Source organism: Vicia villosa, linkage group LG7, assembly GCF_029867415.1.
Source record: "Vicia villosa cultivar HV-30 ecotype Madison, WI linkage group LG7, Vvil1.0, whole genome shotgun sequence".
Lineage (NCBI taxonomy): Eukaryota > Viridiplantae > Streptophyta > Magnoliopsida > Fabales > Fabaceae > Vicia > Vicia villosa.
The window spans coordinates 61,346,962-61,371,641 of NC_081186.1; the positions used below are offsets into that span (position 1 = coordinate 61,346,962).

At 37.5% G+C, this 24,680-nt stretch overlaps 1 protein-coding gene across 1 annotated transcript; it reads left to right on the forward strand.

Moving 5' to 3' along the window:
* Nucleotides 1-23,851: 23,851 nt before the first annotated feature.
* LOC131619173 (uncharacterized) lies at nucleotides 23,852-24,397 on the forward strand. The gene has a single exon (XM_058890300.1). It carries the CDS (start codon nucleotides 23,852-23,854, stop codon nucleotides 24,395-24,397), a length of 546 nt encoding a protein of 181 aa, XP_058746283.1.
* The last annotated feature ends 283 nt before the right edge of the window (nucleotides 24,398-24,680 follow it).

A 24,680-nucleotide genomic window follows, 5' to 3' on the forward strand; every position in this document is an offset into this window, starting at 1 on the left:
TTGGTTATCAACAACCTATCATTGGAGCATCATGCAAATATACATAAGTCATGCATTACATACATTGGTTAATACATTACATCTCATACATTAAAACGTCTAGACAACAAAAAACAAAGGGTACCAGGGGATTGGTTCAGGACCTAATGGTCTAGAAGGAGACTGAAACCTGAAGTTCCGCTCAAAAACATTCTACGCACAAGCATTACTAGTTGGTATAAGCATAGTCGTTGCATGGTTTAAACAAATTCAATGGGTTATAAGGAGATAAAATATGGGGATCACCATATATACATACGCATCAGCATACATACATACGCATTAGCATTAGCATTAGCATACCAACTAGCACGCACATATAGGCATTTATCAATCAACATATACATAAGCGTAATCATTATGTATTCAAACCTGGTTTAAGAACCGGCATGTCACATCATTAGATCTTCGCTCATAAACATACGCGCGAGCATCATCTTCTTACATCAACAGGATACCATAAACAAAATCCTCTTACACATGTAACATTTACATTACACATGCAGACAGTTCATACATCTACATTGTACAAACGTCAGGGTCACATGCATGTACAGCCGTTATATATACTTGCATAATATTTATACAAGCATTATACATACTACTTTTTACACGCTATGCTTTACATACTACATTTTACACACTACGCTTTACACACTACGTTTTACACAACACGCGCTACACGCTACGCTTCATGCACGCTACTCTTCATACACGCTACACTATGCACGCTTCACTCTGTGCATACACAACGTACATCACCAAGTTACTGGTCCTTATACTTCTGACTTCTGCGTATGTGTCAAGAAATTTATGTAGATGATCTTGCTAGCACTATAATAGGTGAATCTTTTTATGCAGATAAGCTTTCTAGCACTATAGCAGGTAAATCTTTTTATGCAGATAAGCTTGCTAGCACTATAGCAGGTAAATCTTTTTATGCAGATAATCTTGCTAGCACTATAGCAGGTGAATCTCTCTACGCAGATGATATTGCTAGCACTATAGTAAGTAAATCTTTTTATGCAGATAAGCTTGCTAGAACTATAGAAGTTAAATCTTTTTATGCAGATAAGCTTGCTAGCGCGATAGCAGGTAAATTTTTTTATGCAGATAAGCTTGCTAGCACTATAGCAAGTAAATATTTTTATGAAGATAAGCTTGCTAGAACTATAGCAGGTGAATCTTTATGCAGGTAGCTTGCTAGAACTATAGTAGGTAATCCCTTTTTTACGCAGGTAAACTTGCTAGAACTATAGCAGGTGAATCCCTTTTACACAACAAACTGCAAGCCCTCGCTTTTGATAGCTACATTTATTCATCATGTTGGTCCCTCGGTAGTGATCTCCTTAAAATCTTCACGCTGATTAAATATCATCCCCGACAACGAATAGGGATTTATTTTCCCCGATCAGAGATTGTTATACGGAATTTCTAATGCGTTTCAACCATATAGTGGTGTCCATACATCATCCAACTAGCTAATGCATACATTGTTCATAATACATAAATAACATACAAGATTCTCATTTATTTTGAGAATCTCATGACACAACACATGCATCATGACATTGCTGAAAATTCTGGTAAGACAGACTCAGTATGTCATACACAATGTCACGACACCTTTTCTGTCATCAGCTTAGCTGAGGCAGTACATACAGATCCCCCAAAATTTAGAATACTTCTTGCATGCAGAAGACCATGAGTGCCGGGATCATATTGGTTCAGTTAACACAAATAAGTCTGCTATGCAGAGGTTCTGTGACAACACAGTCATTAAGCAAAACACCAATGTCATGCACGAAGTTATGACATCCAAATTGAACAAACAAATAAACAATGCAAAAACATAAACAACACATAGAATTGTTCACCGAGTTTGGTTCTAACTAACCTACTCTGGGGGCAACCAAGCCATGAAGGAAATCCACTATCAGTAGTCTTAATTTGAAGCTAAACTCCCCCGTTTACAACTTCGCACTTAAACCCTACCCAGTGCAATCTCTACCAAGGTTCTCCCTAGATATGGAATATCTCCATTCCACTCCCAATCATAGCAATGATGTCTAGCAGTCAAAAACTCAGCCACTGCATCGACTGTTAGAACAAGATTTGTTCTGATCAATTATCTTAGTTTTGATGATAACAATAATATGAATTTTGCTTAAGATTATATGGTACTCTAATCCAATGCAATTTCCTTTTCAGGAAATATATAAAGAGTACGCATAATTCAGCGCTCAGAAGCTTTGTCTTAAAGGGTTCAGCATGCAACATCAGAACATGGTCTGGCAAGACATCAGAAGATGGTCGAAGCAGAATCAGAACATGGGTCTATGGAAGCATCAGAAGAACAAGAGAACAGAAGCACTGAAGTTCTGATGGTATCACGCTCAGAAGCACTTCAAGGTCAGAAGATCAGAAGATGCTATGCACCAAGCTGTTTGACTCTGATGATATTCAAACGTTGTATTCACAAACATCAGATCAGAAGAAAGTACAAGTGGCAAGCTACGCTGACTGACAAAAGGAACGTTAAAATCTACTAAAGGCTACGTCAGTAGACACAGCGTGAACAAGGCTCGAGGTAGTTGACAAAAGCGTATAACATTAAATGCGATGCTGTACGGAACACGCAAAGCATTAAATGCACTCAACGGTCATCTTCTCAAACGCCTATAAATATGAAGTTCTGATGAGAAGCAAGGTTAACGATTCTGCACCAAAACAACTCATATTCAACTTGCTGAAACTCTGTTCAAATCTAAACTCAGAATCTTCATCTTCATCAAAGCTCACTACATTGCTGTTGTAATATATTAGTGAGATTAAGCTTAAACGATTAAGAGAAATATCACAGTTGTGATTATCGCTTTTAAGAAGCAATTGTAATACTCTTAGAATTGATTACATTAAGTTGTAAGGAACTAGAGTGATCGTGTGGATCAGAATACTCTAGGAAGTCTTAGAAGTGATCTAAGCAGGTTGTAACTAGAGTGATCGTGTGGATCAGTATACTCTAGAAAAGTCTTAGAGGGTATCTAAGCAGTTGTTCCTGGAGTGATCAGTGTGTGATCAGTAGACTCTGGAAGACTTAGTTGCTGACTAAGTGGAGAACCATTGTAATCCGTGCGATTAGTGGATTAAATCCTCAGTTGAGGTAAATCATCTCTGCGGGGGTGGACTGGAGTAGTTTAGTTAACAACGAACCAGGATAAAAATAACTGTGCAGTTTATTTTTATCTGTCAAGTTTTTAAAGCTACACTTATTCAAACCCCCCCTTTCTAAGTGTTTTTCTATCCTTCAATTGGCATCAGAGCGCCGGTTCTAAGGTGCAAGCACTTAACCGTGTTTAGAAAAGATTCAGGAAGAGAAAAACGCTTCAGTAAAAGATGGTTGATGAAAGTGAAAAGTCTACACCTGCATCTACATCTGGCTCTGCTGAGCAATACAACGGTAACAATGGTTATACTAGACCGCCGGTATTTGATGGTGAAAACTTTGAATACTGGAAAGATAAACTGGAAAGTTACTTTCTTGGTCTAGATGGTGATCTATGGGATCTTCTGATGGATGGTTACAAACATCCAGTAAATGCCAGAGGCGTAAAGCTGACAAGGCAAGAAATGAATGATGATCAGAAAAAGCTTTTCAGGAATCATCATAAATGCAGAACTGTTTTGCTGAATGCTATCTCTCATGCTGAGTATGAGAAGATATCTAACAGGGAAACGGCCTATGACATATATGAGTCCTTGAAAATGACTCATGAAGGAAATGCTCAAGTCAAGGAGACTAAAGCTCTAGCTTTAATCCAGAAGTATGAAGCCTTCAAGATGGAGGATGATGAAGACATTGAAAAGATGTTTTCAAGATTTCAAACTCTTACTGCTGGATTGAGAGTTCTTGACAAGGGATACACCAAGGCTGATCACGTAAAGAAGATCATCAGAAGCTTACCCAGAAGATGGGGTCCTATGGTGACTGCATTCAAGATTGCAAAGAATCTGAATGAAGTTTCTCTGGAAGAGCTCATCAGTGCCTTGAGAAGTCATGAAATAGAGCTGGACGCAAATGAGCCTCAAAAGAAAGGTAAGTCTATTGCATTAAAATCCAATATCAAGAAATGCACTAACGCTTTTCAGGCTAGAGAAGAAGATCCTGAAGAATCAGAATCTGAAGAAGAAGATGAACTGTCCCTGATCTCCAGAAGGCTAAATCAACTCTGGAAGACCAAGCAAAGGAAGTTCAGAGGCTTCAGAAGTTCTAAGAAATTTGAACGAGGAGAATCTTCTGATGACAGAAGATTTGACAAGAAGAAGGTCATGTGCTATGAATGCAATGAGCCTGGACACTTCAAGAATGAATGTCCAAATCTTCAGAAGGAAAATCCCAAGAAGAAATTTCATAAGAAGAAAGGTCTTATGGCAACCTGGGATGAATCAGAAGATGATTCAGACTCTGAAGATGAGCAGGCCAACTGTGCGCTGATGGCGACAGAAGATGACGGATCAGAATCTACATCAGAATCAGATTCTGAAGAGGTATTTTCTGAACTTACTAGAGATGAGTTAGTTTCCGGTCTAACTGAACTTCTGGAACTCAAGTCTCAGATTAGTCTCAAATACAAAAAGCTGAAAAAGCTGTTTGAATTTGAAACAAAGAAGCTTGAGTTGGAGAATTCTGAATTAAAAGAAAAACTTTTAAAATTATCCAATAATGTTGGATCTCCTTCTGATTCAGAAAAATCCATTCCTAGTCTAAACCATATTCTGAAAGAATATGATTTAAGCTTCAGGAAGTTCTTATCTAGAAGTATTGGCAGAAGTCAGCTAGCTTCTATGATATATGCTGTGTCTGGAAACAAAAGAGTTGGCATTGGTTTTGAGGGTGAAACCCCATACAAACTTGAACCTGTTGATGAAATGAAATTCACATACAAGCCATTGTATGATCAGTTCAAGTATGGCCACTCCCATGATATTAGGCACACTTCACATGCTCAAAGTTTTCAAATAACACACACCAAAAAGCATGTGACACAACCTAGGAAATATCATGAAACTCACATTAAAAATTATCATGTTGTTCCTCCTATTGCTTACAATGTTAAACCCAAGTTCAATCAGAACTTGAGGAGAACTAACAAGAAAGGACCCAAGAAAATGTGGGTACCAAAGAAAAAGACTATTTCTTTTGCAGATTCTCTTGGCGACAAAGAAGATAAAAGTCAACATGACATGTCTCCTGGACTCAAGTTGGTCTCAACACTTGAAGGGAAGAAAGATTGTCTTCCAAGTTCTGGTTCTTAAATCTGTTGAAGAAACTATGTTCGTAGGAAATCAGAAAAGAAGTTTATTAGTCTTGGAACCATCTGTTTTGTTTGTCTCTAAAGCATTGATGTTTCGTTCTTGATTATTCTGAATGATCTAAATGCTACAGAATAGACAATATTGAAACATTGATTGTGGACGAATCAATAAATATCTGGTTTGATGATAAACTTGTTTCTGATAAAACGAAGCAGCTTAAGAATTTCTGCAGATACAATTTTGTCGTATCAGAAGCTGCAGAGCAAAGAAGTGAACCTCCAGAAGCTGTGCATATCAGAAGTAATGGATCAGAAGATCATTCAGATTTATATCAGCACACTTCAGAAGGAGTGTTTCCAGAAGAGAAACTTGATCAGATCAGAAGCAGTGATCAGAATCTGAAGGCGTAAAGTCTATTCTGAAATTTACAACTGTCATCTATTATCTGATGGTGAACACGTGTCTGTACGGTTTGTACAAAGCGTGCAGTTGAAAAGACGCCGACCTAGGTAACTGTTTTAAATCATTTCATTTACCACGTTCTCTCTCCTCACGTCACTCATCATTTAATAAAATTGATTTCCTTTGATTCTGGAACTGTTCAATTTATATTTCTTATTATTTTCCTTTTCAAATCCGTCTCTATATATTCTTTTCAAATCATATCTTACATCTTTTTCGCTCCCTTGTCTCTCTCTCTCCTTGCATTCTCTCGTTTGAAAAGTTCTTAGCCGTTTTCTAAAAAACCCTAATCGAAAACCCAGTTCGCTTTTCTTGTTCGTTTTTGTTCATTCTGCATCCATGGCTGCCTTCTCATCCCAAAATGCTGAGTCATCTGTTCCTCATCATCTCCAAGAAGAAACTTTGCAACTCACTCCTGTTGTTGCATGCTCCATTCCTAAAGATGAATTGGAAGTTCTGTGTGAACTCATGGTTGACTTTGACAACATTGAAGAAAACCAATTTCACCTTAAAGAAGACATCATCTTTCAAGGATGGACCTCGTTGTTCGCTGAGTTTGTTGGTCCAGTCTATCCGGATCTTGTCAAGGAGTTCTGGGTACATGCTGTGGTTGCTCCAAAATCTATAATTTCTTTCGTTCATGGAAAGTTTGTCGTTATTACTGAAAACATCCTAAGAATGATGTTTGACCTGAAAAAACCTGAAGGGGTTTTTGAGTTTGATCAAAGGGCAGATATGGGAGATGTCCTATCCACTCTTTATCCAAATGTCAAGAAAACAAAATACGTCAAGGAATTGAGAGATGTCTACAGAATCTGGACAAAGATCCTTCTTGGGTGTTTCTACCATAGGAAATCAACACATGCCTCGGATTTCATCAGTAATGATCAAAGGTATATTCTTTATTGCATTGCCACTCAAAAAAAGGTTGATGCGATTTACATTATCTTCAACCATATGTGGAAAGCAGTAAAGGATTCCAGAAACGCTTTCAGAAAAGAAAATGGTGGAACAATCATTCCTTTTGGTAGAATTATTACAAACCTTCTGGTGCATTCCAAGATTGTTGAGAGTCTGGAGTCTGAAGGTATTATCAAAAACCTTGCTGTCACCTCTGGAGCCTGTCTGAATGCTTTTTCTTTGAAGAAGATGAAAATTATTGACACTATCCTCAAAGTTCCTCAACCTCTAGCTGGAACAAGAACCAGAAGAAAACCAGTACTAGCTGACTTTGAAACCTTCTTCAATAGTGAGGTACCTGAAGTCAGAACTAAGTATCTGAAGTCACAAAAAGAGGATAAGAGTCTTAAAGATCAAGACAAAGGTGCTCCTATTAAAGTGAATCGTAAGAAGGAAGAAAGGACCAAAAGAAAGTTTGATCATCCTGCTGCTACCACCAATAAAGAAGTGGTCCCAGAAGAAGTCATTGCAAAGGTTGCTAAGGCTGTCTCTGCTGATTTTGAGAAGAAAAAGAAGGAAGCTGAGAAAAAGAAGAAGAAGTCTAATAACAATGCTGAGATTGTTGAAGTTGTTGAGAAGAAGAAAATCGGAAAAAGAAAGATGATTCTTCAAGAATCTGATGAAGAAAATATCTCTCAAGAGGCTGAGAATCAACCAGAAGTTCTGGCATATGTCAGAAGGAAAGAAATCGCTAGCGGCAAAACAAAGATCTTTGAAGAGCCGAAGAGTAAGAAGCAGAAGAAGACTGAGGATGTGGCCAAAGCTTTTCTGAGAGGTTCCAAAGGTATATGCATTTCTGAACCTAATTCTGTTCCTGCTGTTTGTTCAGAAGCTGCACCAATAGAGGTTGTCCCTACACCTGAACCAGAAAAAGCCACATCAGAATCACCTGTCTTTGTCCATGTTCTTACACCTCCATCTACTCCTATAACCATTCCTTCCTCTTCACCTACCTTAAATCCTGTTCTGGATATACCACCCCTTCAAACTCTCTTTCCATCTCAACCTCCTCTCAATGCCACTCTTGAACATACTCCCTCCACCTCTCAAAACAATCCTTGTGATTCTCCTTTTCCAACCTCTGCATCACATGAGCAGCTGCTCCGTGATTGCAACTACACTCCCAAGCCTCGTCCTGAAGCTGAAGTGGTAGTGTTAGATTCTGATACTGAAGCAGAATCTTCTTATAGGTTGGATAGAGAACCTCATCCTTACTTCACTTCCAACCCTGCCTTTTCAAAAACCCAAATAAAATTCCGCCCTGTATATCCTATTGGTGTAGTTTTTGAAAACATAAAGAGGAATCTCAGAAGTACCTTTGATACTCTCAGAATTGCTGAAAGTTTTGGATTGAATGATGTTGCTATGCGGAACTTCTGGAGGATCTTTCGCAGAGAATCAGATGCTCTGTTTTTAGAACATCAGGAAGCCTGTGTAGCTGCTGCCCCACGGCCTTGTGGAATTCTGAGGAATTATGAAGACTTCTGGTTTGCTAGTCTCAAAGGAAGACATCTGTTGGAAGAGAAGCCCTTCTTGGATGAGATGGAACAATTAAGATTGGCTGCTGAAATGGAAGCAAATCCTTGCAGGGATATTGTTATCTTTATTCCTCAATATCCTGTTCTGCTAGGAGACTTCAAGACTCTCTTTGACTATCTGAGGGAAAACCCGTCTGTGAAAGACCCAAGCTTGGTCATTCCAGAAGTTGTTGACCCACTAGAAGTTGAAGGTCCTTCTGCTCCCAGGAATCTAGCTGCCATTCTTCAGGCACTTGAGAATGGAGACTCGGAAATTCCTGCTGCAGAATATGGAGATGCTTCTATGCAAGAAGCAGATGCTGAAGATTATTTTGCTAAAACTGTTCCTGTTGAGGAAATACCTGCAAATGATCTATCTATGGAGGCTGCAGATCAACATGCCATTCCTGTGGTTGAAAGCGGTGAAGCTTCTTCTGATGAATCTTCTCGTCTTGCAAGGACTCTGGAAGAAATTCAGAAAAGACAGGATGAGCAAAGTTCACTCAATGCTGAGTATAGCGCTTTCATGGTGAGGCAAGAAGGACACAACAATATGGTTCAAGAGATGCTGACCAAGATCTTGTCAAGACTAGGGCCATCTTAGATTGAATCTGTGTTGTTTCTTTCTTTTCGTTGCATCTGTCTTTGTGCATCTGATCTTTCTTATCTTCATGTACTTCTGTACCTGCTGTTTGAACTTCAATGAAATCAACTTCTTCCTCCGTGTGTTTCGTTTTCATTCATCTGAATCTTTTGAAATATTCTTTTTGATGTTATGACAAAAAAGGGGGAGAAGATAAATGATAAATGATTTGATTAATCTATCAGTTGCTGGGTAAAGCTCCCACACATTTACTAACAAGAACTGCAAGTTCTATATGGTTTAAGTGTTTTGCAGGTATAAAGAAGTGAAGAAAATCTTCAAAGCAAACACAAGAAGCAAAACCATGGAAACTGAAGCAAGCTGAGTGCTGTCAAGCTTCAGAAATCAAAAGCAAGAAAGAAGAATGAATCAGAAGCACTGATAATAGAATTTGATCCATTTTTTGTTTATTTGTTTTGACAAAATTCTATTTGCTCTGATACATTATTTTAGCCTATATGGCTCTGATACATATAATGTGTTCAAACATATATTCTATGTTCTAACTCGTTCATGCTGACTTTTGTCGTTTAGTTTTTTGTTCTGTAACATTTCAGGATGTAGAGATGCTCTGATGATGCTCTGGTACATTCAACAATGTTCTGATACAAATCTAGCATGAAGTGATGTTGGTAGAAATTCAAGCTCTGAAGCTATCCGAGGGAAGCAGAAATCAGAAGCTGTGAATGTTCTAAAGATCCAGAAAACTCAAGTTCTGAAGCTGTCCTAAATGGAAGCAGAAATCAGAAGCTGTAAATGTTCAGAAGATCAAAGAAATTCAAGTTCTGAAGCTGTCCTGAATGGAAGCAGAAATCAGAAGCTGTGAATGTTCAGAAGATCAAAGAAATTCAAGTTCTGAAGCTGTCCTAGATGGAAGCAGGAATCAGAAGCTGTGAGTGTTCTAGGGATCTAAGGAAATTCTAGTTCTGAAGCTGTCCTATGGAAGCAGAAGTCAGAAGCTATGAATTCTCTAAAGACAGAAGCTTATATGATCGTCTCTACCGAAATAATCAGGGAAGTCTTTTATTAAAGTTCTTCGAGTATTTATTTCAGGGGGAGATTATTTATCTCAGGGGGAGATTGTTAATCTCAGGGGGAGACATATTCATATGCTTATGCTATAGCTGTGTAATTTGTTTTTTGCCGTCTGTTCTTTCTGATCGCAAATTCATATCATTTATATATGTTTTTGTCATCATCAAAAAGGGGGAGATTGTTAGAACAAGATTTGTTCTGATCAATTATCTTAGTTTTGATGATAACAATAATATGAATTTTGCTTAAGATTATATGGTACTCTAATCCAATGCAATTTCCTTTTCAGGAAATATATAAAGAGTACGCATAATTCAGCGCTCAGAAGCTTTGTCTCAAAGGGTTCAGCATGCAACATCAGAACATGGTCTGGCAAGACATCAGAAGATGGTCGAAGCAGAATCAGAACATGGGTCTATGGAAGCATCAGAAGAACAAGAGAACAGAAGCACTGAAGTTCTGATGGTATCACGCTCAGAAGCACTTCAAGGTCAGAAGATCAGAAGATGCTATGCACCAAGCTGTTTGACTCTGATGATATTCAAACGTTGTATTCACAAACATCAGATCAGAAGAAAGTACAAGTGGCAAGCTACGCTGACTGACAAAAGGAACGTTAAAAGCTACTAAAGGCTACGTCAGTAGACACAGCGTGAACAAGGCTCGAGGTAGTTGACAAAAGCGTATAACATTAAATGCGATGCTGTACGGAACACGCAAAGCATTAAATGCACTCAACGGTCATCTTCTCAAACGCCTATAAATATGAAGTTCTGATGAGAAGCAAGGTTAACGATTCTGCACCAAAACAACTCATATTCAACTTGCTGAAACTCTGTTCAAATCTAAACTCAGAATCTTCATCTTCATCAAAGCTCACTACATTGCTGTTGTAATATATTAGTGAGATTAAGCTTAAACGATTAAGAGAAATATCACAGTTGTGATTATCGCTTTTAAGAAGCAATTGTAATACTCTTAGAATTGATTACATTAAGTTGTAAGGAACTAGAGTGATCGTGTGGATCAGAATACTCTAGGAAGTCTTAGAAGTGATCTAAGCAGGTTGTAACTAGAGTGATCGTGTGGATCAGTATACTCTAGAAAAGTCTTAGAGGGTATCTAAGCAGTTGTTCCTGGAGTGATCAGTGTGTGATCAGTAGACTCTGGAAGACTTAGTTGCTGACTAAGTGGAGAACCATTGTAATCCGTGCGATTAGTGGATTAAATCCTCAGTTGAGGTAAATCATCTCTGCGGGGGTGGACTGGAGTAGTTTAGTTAACAACGAACCAGGATAAAAATAACTGTGCAATTTATTTTTATCTGTCAAGTTTTTAAAGCTACACTTATTCAAACCCCCCCTTTCTAAGTGTTTTTCTATCCTTCAATTGGCATCAGAGCGCCGGTTCTAAGGTGCAAGCACTTAACCGTGTTTAGAAAAGATTCAGGAAGAGAAAAACGCTTCAGTAAAAGATGGTTGATGAAAGTGAAAAGTCTACACCTGCATCTACATCTGGCTCTGCTGAGCAATACAACGGTAACAATGGTTATACTAGACCGCCGGTATTTGATGGTGAAAACTTTGAATACTGGAAAGATAAACTGGAAAGTTACTTTCTTGGTCTAGATGGTGATCTATGGGATCTTCTGATGGATGGTTACAAACATCCAGTAAATGCCAGAGGCGTAAAGCTGACAAGGCAAGAAATGAATGATGATCAGAAAAAGCTTTTCAGGAATCATCATAAATGCAGAACTGTTTTGCTGAATGCTATCTCTCATGCTGAGTATGAGAAGATATCTAACAGGGAAACGGCCTATGACATATATGAGTCCTTGAAAATGACTCATGAAGGAAATGCTCAAGTCAAGGAGACTAAAGCTCTAGCTTTAATCCAGAAGTATGAAGCCTTCAAGATGGAGGATGATGAAGACATTGAAAAGATGTTTTCAAGATTTCAAACTCTTACTGCTGGATTGAGAGTTCTTGACAAGGGATACACCAAGGCTGATCACGTAAAGAAGATCATCAGAAGCTTACCCAGAAGATGGGGTCCTATGGTGACTGCATTCAAGATTGCAAAGAATCTGAATGAAGTTTCTCTGGAAGAGCTCATCAGTGCCTTGAGAAGTCATGAAATAGAGCTGGACGCAAATGAGCCTCAAAAGAAAGGTAAGTCTATTGCATTAAAATCCAATATCAAGAAATGCACTAACGCTTTTCAGGCTAGAGAAGAAGATCCTGAAGAATCAGAATCTGAAGAAGAAGATGAACTGTCCCTGATCTCCAGAAGGCTAAATCAACTCTGGAAGACCAAGCAAAGGAAGTTCAGAGGCTTCAGAAGTTCTAAGAAATTTGAACGAGGAGAATCTTCTGATGACAGAAGATTTGACAAGAAGAAGGTCATGTGCTATGAATGCAATGAGCCTGGACACTTCAAGAATGAATGTCCAAATCTTCAGAAGGAAAATCCCAAGAAGAAATTTCATAAGAAGAAAGGTCTTATGGCAACCTGGGATGAATCAGAAGATGATTCAGACTCTGAAGATGAGCAGGCCAACTGTGCGCTGATGGCGACAGAAGATGACGGATCAGAATCTACATCAGAATCAGATTCTGAAGAGGTATTTTCTGAACTTACTAGAGATGAGTTAGTTTCCGGTCTAACTGAACTTCTGGAACTCAAGTCTCAGATTAGTCTCAAATACAAAAAGCTGAAAAAGCTGTTTGAATTTGAAACAAAGAAGCTTGAGTTGGAGAATTCTGAATTAAAAGAAAAACTTTTAAAATTATCCAATAATGTTGGATCTCCTTCTGATTCAGAAAAATCCATTCCTAGTCTAAACCATATTCTGAAAGAATATGATTTAAGCTTCAGGAAGTTCTTATCTAGAAGTATTGGCAGAAGTCAGCTAGCTTCTATGATATATGCTGTGTCTGGAAACAAAAGAGTTGGCATTGGTTTTGAGGGTGAAACCCCATACAAACTTGAACCTGTTGATGAAATGAAATTCACATACAAGCCATTGTATGATCAGTTCAAGTATGGCCACTCCCATGATATTAGGCACACTTCACATGCTCAAAGTTTTCAAATAACACACACCAAAAAGCATGTGACACAACCTAGGAAATATCATGAAACTCACATTAAAAATTATCATGTTGTTCCTCCTATTGCTTACAATGTTAAACCCAAGTTCAATCAGAACTTGAGGAGAACTAACAAGAAAGGACCCAAGAAAATGTGGGTACCAAAGAAAAAGACTATTTCTTTTGCAGATTCTCTTGGCGACAAAGAAGATAAAAGTCAACATGACATGTCTCCTGGACTCAAGTTGGTCTCAACACTTGAAGGGAAGAAAGATTGTCTTCCAAGTTCTGGTTCTTAAATCTGTTGAAGAAACTATGTTCGTAGGAAATCAGAAAAGAAGTTTATTAGTCTTGGAACCATCTGTTTTGTTTGTCTCTAAAGCATTGATGTTTCGTTCTTGATTATTCTGAATGATCTAAATGCTACAGAATAGACAATATTGAAACATTGATTGTGGACGAATCAATAAATATCTGGTTTGATGATAAACTTGTTTCTGATAAAACGAAGCAGCTTAAGAATTTCTGCAGATACAATTTTGTCGTATCAGAAGCTGCAGAGCAAAGAAGTGAACCTCCAGAAGCTGTGCATATCAGAAGTAATGGATCAGAAGATCATTCAGATTTATATCAGCACACTTCAGAAGGAGTGTTTCCAGAAGAGAAACTTGATCAGATCAGAAGCAGTGATCAGAATCTGAAGGCGTAAAGTCTATTCTGAAATTTACAACTGTCATCTATTATCTGATGGTGAACACGTGTCTGTACGGTTTGTACAAAGCGTGCAGTTGAAAAGACGCCGACCTAGGTAACTGTTTTAAATCATTTCATTTACCACGTTCTCTCTCCTCACGTCACTCATCATTTAATAAAATTGATTTCCTTTGATTCTGGAACTGTTCAATTTATATTTCTTATTATTTTCCTTTTCAAATCCGTCTCTATATATTCTTTTCAAATCATATCTTACATCTTTTTCGCTCCCTTGTCTCTCTCTCTCCTTGCATTCTCTCGTTTGAAAAGTTCTTAGCCGTTTTCTAAAAAACCCTAATCGAAAACCCAGTTCGCTTTTCTTGTTCGTTTTTGTTCATTCTGCATCCATGGCTGCCTTCTCATCCCAAAATGCTGAGTCATCTGTTCCTCATCATCTCCAAGAAGAAACTTTGCAACTCACTCCTGTTGTTGCATGCTCCATTCCTAAAGATGAATTGGAAGTTCTGTGTGAACTCATGGTTGACTTTGACAACATTGAAGAAAACCAATTTCACCTTAAAGAAGACATCATCTTTCAAGGATGGACCTCGTTGTTCGCTGAGTTTGTTGGTCCAGTCTATCCGGATCTTGTCAAGGAGTTCTGGGTACATGCTGTGGTTGCTCCAAAATCTATAATTTCTTTCGTTCATGGAAAGTTTGTCGTTATTACTGAAAACATCCTAAGAATGATGTTTGACCTGAAAAAACCTGAAGGGGTTTTTGAGTTTGATCAAAGGGCAGATATGGGAGATGTCCTATCCACTCTTTATCCAAATGTCAAGAAAACAAAATACGTCAAGGAATTGAGAGATGTCTACAGAATCTGGACAAAGATCCTTCTTGGGTGTTTCTACCATAGGAAATCAACACATGCCTCGGATTTCATCAGTAATGATCAAAGGTATATTCTTTATTGCATTGCCACTCAAAAAAAGGTTGATGCGATTTACATTATCTTCAACCATATGTGGAAAGCAGTAAAGGATTCCAGAAACGCTTTCAGAAAAGAAAATGGTGGAACAATCATTCCTTTTGGTAGAATTATTACAAACCTTCTGGTGCATTCCAAGATTGTTGAGAGTCTGGAGTCTGAAGGTATTATCAAAAACCTTGCTGTCACCTCTGGAGCCTGTCTGAATGCTTTTTCTTTGAAGAAGATGAAAATTATTGACACTATCCTCAAAGTTCCTCAACCTCTAGCTGGAACAAGAACCAGAAGAAAACCAGTACTAGCTGACTTTGAAACCTTCTTCAATAGTGAGGTACCTGAAGTCAGAACTAAGTATCTGAAGTCACAAAAAGAGGATAAGAGTCTTAAAGATCAAGACAAAGGTGCTCCTATTAAAGTGAATCGTAAGAAGGAAGAAAGGACCAAAAGAAAGTTTGATCATCCTGCTGCTACCACCAATAAAGAAGTGGTCCCAGAAGAAGTCATTGCAAAGGTTGCTAAGGCTGTCTCTGCTGATTTTGAGAAGAAAAAGAAGGAAGCTGAGAAAAAGAAGAAGAAGTCTAATAACAATGCTGAGATTGTTGAAGTTGTTGAGAAGAAGAAAATCGGAAAAAGAAAGATGATTCTTCAAGAATCTGATGAAGAAAATATCTCTCAAGAGGCTGAGAATCAACCAGAAGTTCTGGCATATGTCAGAAGGAAAGAAATCGCTAGCGGCAAAACAAAGATCTTTGAAGAGCCGAAGAGTAAGAAGCAGAAGAAGACTGAGGATGTGGCCAAAGCTTTTCTGAGAGGTTCCAAAGGTATATGCATTTCTGAACCTAATTCTGTTCCTGCTGTTTGTTCAGAAGCTGCACCAATAGAGGTTGTCCCTACACCTGAACTAGAAAAAGCCACATCAGAATCACCTGTCTTTGTCCATGTTCTTACACCTCCATCTACTCCTATAACCATTCCTTCCTCTTCACCTACCTTAAATCCTGTTCTGGATATACCACCCCTTCAAACTCTCTTTCCATCTCAACCTCCTCTCAATGCCACTCTTGAACATACTCCCTCCACCTCTCAAAACAATCCTTGTGATTCTCCTTTTCCAACCTCTGCATCACATGAGCAGCTGCTCCGTGATTGCAACTACACTCCCAAGCCTCGTCCTGAAGCTGAAGTGGTAGTGTTAGATTCTGATACTGAAGCAGAATCTTCTTATAGGTTGGATAGAGAACCTCATCCTTACTTCACTTCCAACCCTGCCTTTTCAAAAACCCAAATAAAATTCCGCCCTGTATATCCTATTGGTGTAGTTTTTGAAAACATAAAGAGGAATCTCAGAAGTACCTTTGATACTCTCAGAATTGCTGAAAGTTTTGGATTGAATGATGTTGCTATGCGGAACTTCTGGAGGATCTTTCGCAGAGAATCAGATGCTCTGTTTTTAGAACATCAGGAAGCCTGTGTAGCTGCTGCCCCACGGCCTCGTGGAATTCTGAGGAATTATGAAGACTTCTGGTTTGCTAGTCTCAAAGGAAGACATCTGTTGGAAGAGAAGCCCTTCTTGGATGAGATGGAACAATTAAGATTGGCTGCTGAAATGGAAGCAAATCCTTGCAGGGATATTGTTATCTTTATTCCTCAATATCCTGTTCTGCTAGGAGACTTCAAGACTCTCTTTGACTATCTGAGGGAAAACCCGTCTGTGAAAGACCCAAGCTTGGTCATTCCAGAAGTTGTTGACCCACCAGAAGTTGAAGGTCCTTCTGCTCCCAGGAATCTAGCTGCCATTCTTCAGGCACTTGAGAATGGAGACTCGGAAATTCCTGCTGCAGAATATGGAGATGCTTCTATGCAAGAAGCAGATGCTGAAGATTATTTTGCTAAAACTGTTCCTGTTGAGGAAATACCTGCAAATGATCTATCTATGGAGGCTGCAGATCAACATGCCATTCCTGTGGTTGAAAGCGGTGAAGCTTCTTCTGATGAATCTTCTCGTCTTGCAAGGACTCTGGAAGAAATTCAGAAAAGACAGGATGAGCAAAGTTCACTCAATGCTGAGTATAGCGCTTTCATGGTGAGGCAAGAAGGACACAACAATATGGTTCAAGAGATGCTGACCAAGATCTTGTCAAGACTAGGGCCATCTTAGATTGAATCTGTGTTGTTTCTTTCTTTTCGTTGCATCTGTCTTTGTGCATCTGATCTTTATTATCTTCATGTACTTCTGTACCTGCTGTTTGAACTTCAATGAAATCAACTTCTTCCTCCGTGTGTTTCGTTTTCATTCATCTGAATCTTTTGAAATATTCTTTTTGATGTTATGACAAAAAAGGGGGAGAAGATAAATGATAAATGATTTGATTAATCTATCAGTTGCTGGGTAAAGCTCCCACACATTTACTAACAAGAACTGCAAGTTCTATATGGTTTAAGTGTTTTGCAGGTATAAAGAAGTGAAGAAAATCTTCAAAGCAAACACAAGAAGCAAAACCATGGAAACTGAAGCAAGCTGAGTGCTGTCAAGCTTCAGAAATCAAAAGCAAGAAAGAAGAATGAATCAGAAGCACTGATAATAGAATTTGATCCATTTTTTGTTTATTTGTTTTGACAAAATTCTATTTGCTCTGATACATTATTTTAGCCTATATGGCTCTGATACATATAATGTGTTCAAACATATATTCTATGTTCTAACTCGTTCATGCTGACTTTTGTCGTTTAGTTTTTTGTTCTGTAACATTTCAGGATGTAGAGATGCTCTGATGATGCTCTGGTACATTCAACAATGTTCTGATACAAATCTAGCATGAAGTGATGTTGGTAGAAATTCAAGCTCTGAAGCTATCCGAGGGAAGCAGAAATCAGAAGCTGTGAATGTTCTAAAGATCCAGAAAACTCAAGTTCTGAAGCTGTCCTAAATGGAAGCAGAAATCAGAAGCTGTAAATGTTCAGAAGATCAAAGAAATTCAAGTTCTGAAGCTGTCCTGAATGGAAGCAGAAATCAGAAGCTGTGAATGTTCAGAAGATCAAAGAAATTCAAGTTCTGAAGCTGTCCTAGATGGAAGCAGGAATCAGAAGCTGTGAGTGTTCTAGGGATCTAAGGAAATTCTAGTTCTGAAGCTGTCCTATGGAAGCAGAAGTCAGAAGCTATGAATTCTCTAAAGACAGAAGCTTATATGATCGTCTCTACCGAAATAATCAGGGAAGTCTTTTATTAAAGTTCTTCGAGTATTTATTTCAGGGGGAGATTATTTATCTCAGGGGGAGATTGTTAATCTCAGGGGGAGACATATTCATATGCTTATGCTATAGCTGTGTAATTTGTTTTTTGCCGTCTGTTCTTTCTGATCGCAAATTCATATCATTTATATATGTTTTTGTCATCATCAAAAAGGGGGAGATTGTTAGAACAAGATTTGTTCTGATCAATTATCTTAGTTTTGATGATAACAATAATATGAATTTTGCTTAAGATTATATGGTACTCTAATCCAATGCAATTTCCTTTTCAGGAAATATATAAAGAGTACGCATAATTCAGCGCTCAGAAGCTTTGTCTCAAAGGGTTCAGCATGCAACATCAGAACATGGTCTGGCAAGACATCAGAAGATGGTCGAAGCAGAATCAGAACATGGGTCTATGGAAGCATCAGAAGAACAAGAGAACAGAAGCACTGAAGTTCTGATGGTATCACGCTCAGAAGCACTTCAAGGTCAGAAGATCAGAAGATGCTATGCACCAAGCTGTTTGACTCTGATGATATTCAAACGTTGTATTCACAAACATCAGATCAGAAGAAAGTACAAGTGGCAAGCTACGCTGACTGACAAAAGGAACGTTAAAAGCTACTAAAGGCTACGTCAGTAGACACAGCGTGAACAAGGCTCGAGGTAGTTGACAAAAGCGTATAACATTAAATGCGATGCTGTACGGAACACGCAAAGCATTAAATGCACTCAACGGTCATCTTCTCAAACGCCTATAAATATGAAGTTCTGATGAGAAGCAAGGTTAACGATTCTGCACCAAAACAACTCATATTCAACTTGCTGAAACTCTGTTCAAATCTAAACTCAGAATCTTCATCTTCATCAAAGCTCACTACATTGCTGTTGTAATATATTAGTGAGATTAAGCTTAAACGATTAAGAGAAATATCACAGTTGTGATTATCGCTTTTAAGAAGCAATTGTAATACTCTTAGAATTGATTACATTAAGTTGTAAGGAACTAGAGTGATCGTGTGGATCAGAATACTCTAGGAAGTCTTAGAAGTGATCTAAGCAGGTTGTAACTAGAGTGATCGTGTGGATCAGTATACTCTAGAAAAGTCTTAGAGGGTATCTAAGCAGTTGTTCCTGGAGTGATCAGTGTGTGATCAGTAGACTCTGGAAGACTTAGTTGCTGACTAAGTGGAGAACCATTGTAATCCGTGCGATTAGTGGATTAAATCCTCAGTTGAGGTAAATCATCTCTGCGGGGGTGGACTGGAGTAGTTTAGTTAACAACGAACCAGGATAAAAATAATTGTGCAATTTATTTTTATCTGTCAAGTTTTTAAAGCTACACTTATTCAAACCCCCCCTTTCTAAGTGTTTTTCTATCCTTCATCGACATCCTAATTCCTAAGACTTTAAACACAAACAAACATTGCGTTCACTTTAAGTTGCTTACAAGCGTCCTTCAAGAACAAAACTTCACTCATTGCTTCACAGCTTCTGAGAGATTAAAATAAACCTCTCACCTACAGGCTCTGAGGCACAAATTAGTGACCATCCCACACACCGGGTGGTTCACTTACACGGCTAACCCTAGAGACTACATCTTCCTAGCTCTAGCTATCAGCACACAAAATTAGGTTACAAAGGTTTCTATTTATAACCTGAACCCAGTTGGACTTGGGCTTACAAATCGCAGCACTCCTTGCTGTTACAAATAAGGTCTTTAATCATAAGTTTCCTAATTTATCTCCTAAATTAGAAACCGTTGAATCTTCAATCTTCAGATTTGATTGTTCAATATTCTGACTTGATTCTTTGACCTTTAAATATGCGCCACATAGGATTACATAATATTCTCATAGAATATTTTGTATCTGTTTTAAATCAAACTGAATCTTTCTTCCTCAGTTCTACAGGCGCGATGTCATGGTTGAAGTCATGACATTCCATATAACATCTTGCTTTAGTACCTGTTTTGTTCTTTTCATACTTGCAAGACTAATACAATATTACATTCAACTGCTATTATGTTTTAGCCAAGCATGGATGCCAATAAGACAATTCTACATAGCAGAACATCAACAATTGCATAAAATTAATGTTGCCTTTCAGGTCATTCCATAATCAAATGAATATTATCGTCTAAGATACAATGCAGAGACAATCAAGAAAACGATTTAACCCTAACGCTCATTCAAGACAAATGCAATCGTGACGCTTAATTTTGAGCGGTTATCCGAAGATATTTCACAAATGAAACTCATCGTCCTTTCTAGGAGCCTTTTCAGATATGTCAAGAAAATTATACGGATAAGCTTGCTAGAACTATAGCAAGCGAATCTTTCTACATAGGTAGACTTGCTAGAACTATAGCAAGTAAGTCCTTACTACACAGGTGACCTTGCTAGCACTAAAGCAAAAGAGTCTTTTACGTAGGTAAGCTTGCTAGGACCATAACAGGTGATCAGTTTTATGCAGGTAAGCTTGCTAGAACCAATACCAAGTAATCCCTTTCTCATCTAGGATATATGCAAAGGTCCACTAGAACTATAGTAAGTAACTCCTTCCTTTTATATAAACTGTGGAAGCTTCCTAGCTCTATAGCAAGTGGATCATCTTTCACACGACAAACAGCGAATCCTCGCTATGTAAGTCTCAGGCTTTAGCAGGACGTTCCTTCTTTCACACTCAAGTATAAGGTAAATTTAGGGGTCTTCCATTAATTAATTACTCTTCGATCCGAAAAGCGTGAGACTTGCGTATTCTCACGCCATTCAATCCAAGATAATTAAATAGGGGCGGCTGTCATACCCCAAAATTTACCCGATACGATTCACGTCTATTAATTTATTGAGGGTATCAAAAGTAGGAGTTATGAGGTTTAACATTTGTATTGTTAAACCAAATCTCTTATAAAAAAACCTGCTATTGAATATGGGGGTGTATCTATAGGAGGTCCTTTGAGCCCAATTGAAAATTTAGGCCCATTAACTTGTTCCTAATTTTTAAATTTTTATTTTTTCTTTAAATTATATATTTCGGTTTTTCCCTATTTAAAACATGTTTTTTTCTAACATTAATTTCTTTTTATACAAACTATAGATAAATTATTATCTTTATTTTATTATTTAGTTAGTATTATCATTAAAAACAAATCTATTATATCAATTATATTAATATTACTATTAATCATTATTATTATTAAAATTAAATCTTATATACATTAAAAGTCCAAATACAGAATCAATCTAATTTACAAATTGAATCAAATCCTAAAAAACCTAAAATAAAATAAAATCTTATTTCATGAATCAATTTACAACAAATCAAATATATTACAATCAAATCTAATTTACAACAAATTGAATCATTCTTAATATTAATTAACCCTAAGGCTATAAGTAAGAAACCTAAGTCTACAGAAAAAGGGATGAAGAAGAAACCCTAATCTAAAAGACGGAGAAAGAGAGATCGGAGAAAGGTGTTGAAGCGCGAAGCCATCAACCTTGCGCGGACACTTGCAAGCAAAAAAGAAGAGGATTAATAAGGAGATTGGAGCTTACACGATCCAAAATTCAAGATAAAAGGTAACCCGAGACACTTAGCTTAGTTTTTTATGTCGAATGCATGTGTGTTTTGATGTTGGTTTCTGGAAATTTAGGGTTAGGGTTCTTCAACTTAGGGTTAGATTAACACCCCCTGGATTAATATTAAACAAAAAATACACCACCTGCGTTCTAGTTAAATGAAAAATAATTAATTGTTTTAAATTACATGATTAATTTTAAATAATTGTTATTTGGTTCGATTATGTTTAATAGTCGTGCTGATTAATAATATTTCTTCGGATTAAAAATATTCAAATTGATATTAATAATTGGATATAATTTTATATGCACACTTAAGATTAAATTCGTTAATTATTTTAATCGAATCAATCGATTACGATGATTAGCGACAAAAATTAATTTGTTGTCAAGCTAATTTATATTAGGGTCAATTTGTTAATTATTTTAATCAAATTAATTGATTACGATGATTAATAATAAATTGTTCAATTTATTTTAATTAAAATAATTTATTTAAATAGGTTCTATTTACTAAAGGTTTTAACCGAATAAATTGGTTACGATAATTAGTAACTTTTTACTAATTTGTTAATTATGTTGATCAAATCAATTGATCAACGCGATTAATAAAATTTCAAAATATTAAAAAGGCTTGTATGCTATTAATAAAATCTTTAACATCTTCACAAACTGCGAATTACACAAAACTACGACAATTACCAAACTGCGTACGGTAATTAAAAATGCACTTCAACATACAAACTTCAAAGGCATACAACCTCTATAAAACACCAACATAATCCCGAACTACATAGACTCCGATCCTCCACAAGGAGGTACGTAGGCACTTGGTAACAAGGCGAGTCCCCTTCCCTAAAACTTCAATAGGTTAAGGTTTGCCCTATTTAACTTTCTGTCACCTTTCTTTATTAGCCATAAACCATTACCTTAGACAAAACCTTAGGAAAGGGTTAAGGGTGCCTAACACCTTCCCTTGACCTGATTATAATAACTTATCCAGATCTCTCAACTTTGTAAGATTTCCTATTCGCCCTGGCAGAATAGGTGGCGACTCAAAGTCTAAATTTTTAGGGCAGGTTGCTACATTTGTGATTGCTGTTGTGAAGTGAAACATTGTTATATGATGATACAACATAGCGACGTGATTGTGAAATAATGAATTACTATAAAAGAAATGGTGTTTAGTCGATGTTGTGAAGTGTTGTAAATGTGTGCTTTGTGGATGTAATTCATTGTGCCGCATTCATTTCATAAGTGTCTTTAGCCTAAAAATGGCAACGACTATTAGCCTAAAAGATGGCAACGACTATTAGCCTGAAAATGGCAACGACAATGGGCCAAGTGGCAATGTTTGAGACGAGAGTTTTACTCAAAATGGTACCACATGCATTTGCATAAGTCGAGTCGCATTTGAATTGCATTTAAATTGCATTGATTTGTGTTTGAATTATTGAGATAATGAGATGTTTGTTGTGACGTGATGATGAGATGTTATGTGATGAGAAGTGGTGATATATGTATGATCCTTACCATGATTTAAATATTATCATACGTTTCTTTATAATGAATGATATCTCACCCCGTCTATTTGAATGTTACCCTTTGTTGGTAACGTGCATGTAACAACGTGGAGTAGCCGTTTACCTTATAGCTCGAGTCGGTGTGTCTATGCTATGATACGTGACACTCGAGGGACATTTATTTTCTTTGTTTATATCGTGATACCTTGTTGGATTTTGTTGTTGTTCTCCTTATGTTGAGACATGTTGGATTTGTTGATTTCTATGGTTGGCATAGATGTATGATTTGAATTATGATGTTGATGAATTCCGTTGCGATATTATGAACTATTTGGGTGGAAAGTTTAATGAAGTATGATTCCTCCATTATATGTATTATGTATCTATGATTATGAGCATGATTTGTGATTTGTTTAAGTTGATAATTGTGACGCCTTGAATCATGATGTTTGTTTTGAGATTTTGCACTCTGATTTTTCGTAGTATTTGCGGGGTAGATTTAGGGTGTTACATTAGTGGTATCAGAGCAGGTCGGTCTGTCCAGCCATGTGTCGTGTCGTAGTATAGTCTAACAATACTCGTACTATTTTTTGTGCTGATTGCTTTTGTGTTGTAGTGACGAGTTGAGATGGCTGGAAGGAATGATGTTGTGATTGTTGCTGCTTTGGAAGCAATGGCTCAAGCTTTAGAACATCAATCGAATGTTGGTGAAAATATGGCTTCTTGCAACTTGGTTACCTTTTAGAGGAGAATTCACCTATGTTCAAGGGAACTCATGATCCTGATGGCGCATTGACATGGATAAAGGAGATTGAGAGAATCTTCCGTGTGATGGATTGTACTCCAGACCAGAAGATTCGGTATGGGACTCATAAGCTAGTAGTTGAGGCGGATGACTGGTGGCTAGATACTCGTCAGAGGTTGGAGATTTTAGGTGAGGGGATCACTTGGGTTGTGTTCCGTAGGGAGTTTTTGAGGAAGTACTTTCCGGAGGATGTCCGTGGAAAGAAGGAAATCGAATTCCTTGAGTTGAGGCGAGGGAATAAGTCGGTTGTGGAGTATGCTTCTAAGTTTGGAGAGTTGGCTAAGTTCTACCAACATTATGATGGACTGGATGGTGAATTTTCAAAGTGTATAAAGTTTGAGAATGGATTGCGCCCGAAGATTAAGAAGGCGATTAGTTACCAGAAGATCCTTAAAATACAATCTATTAAACATATAGGACGATATTCAATTATGCATTGCAGATTTCGGTGTCTTCGAATCAGACCTATGAACGAAGCTGAAATGGCCTTTGGAAGCTGAGAGTATGCAAAAAAAACATTAATGTAGCCACCCAAAACATCTATGAATGTGACCCAACATTCTTTGGAAAAAATCATGCTCAACCCTTCAGGATCTGGACTTTTGTCCCCAACAGAATTCAAAATATCTTCTTTAATTTGTGAAATGTAAAAAGGGGCTTCAAGGAAATAATTAAATTTCTGGTTGAGCTATTTGGAAACAACTCCATCAAGAACTGCCCCACTTTGGATAGGCTCTTTGAAACAGTTCTTAAATTGGTTGAAAGCTAGATATTTGATTCCAT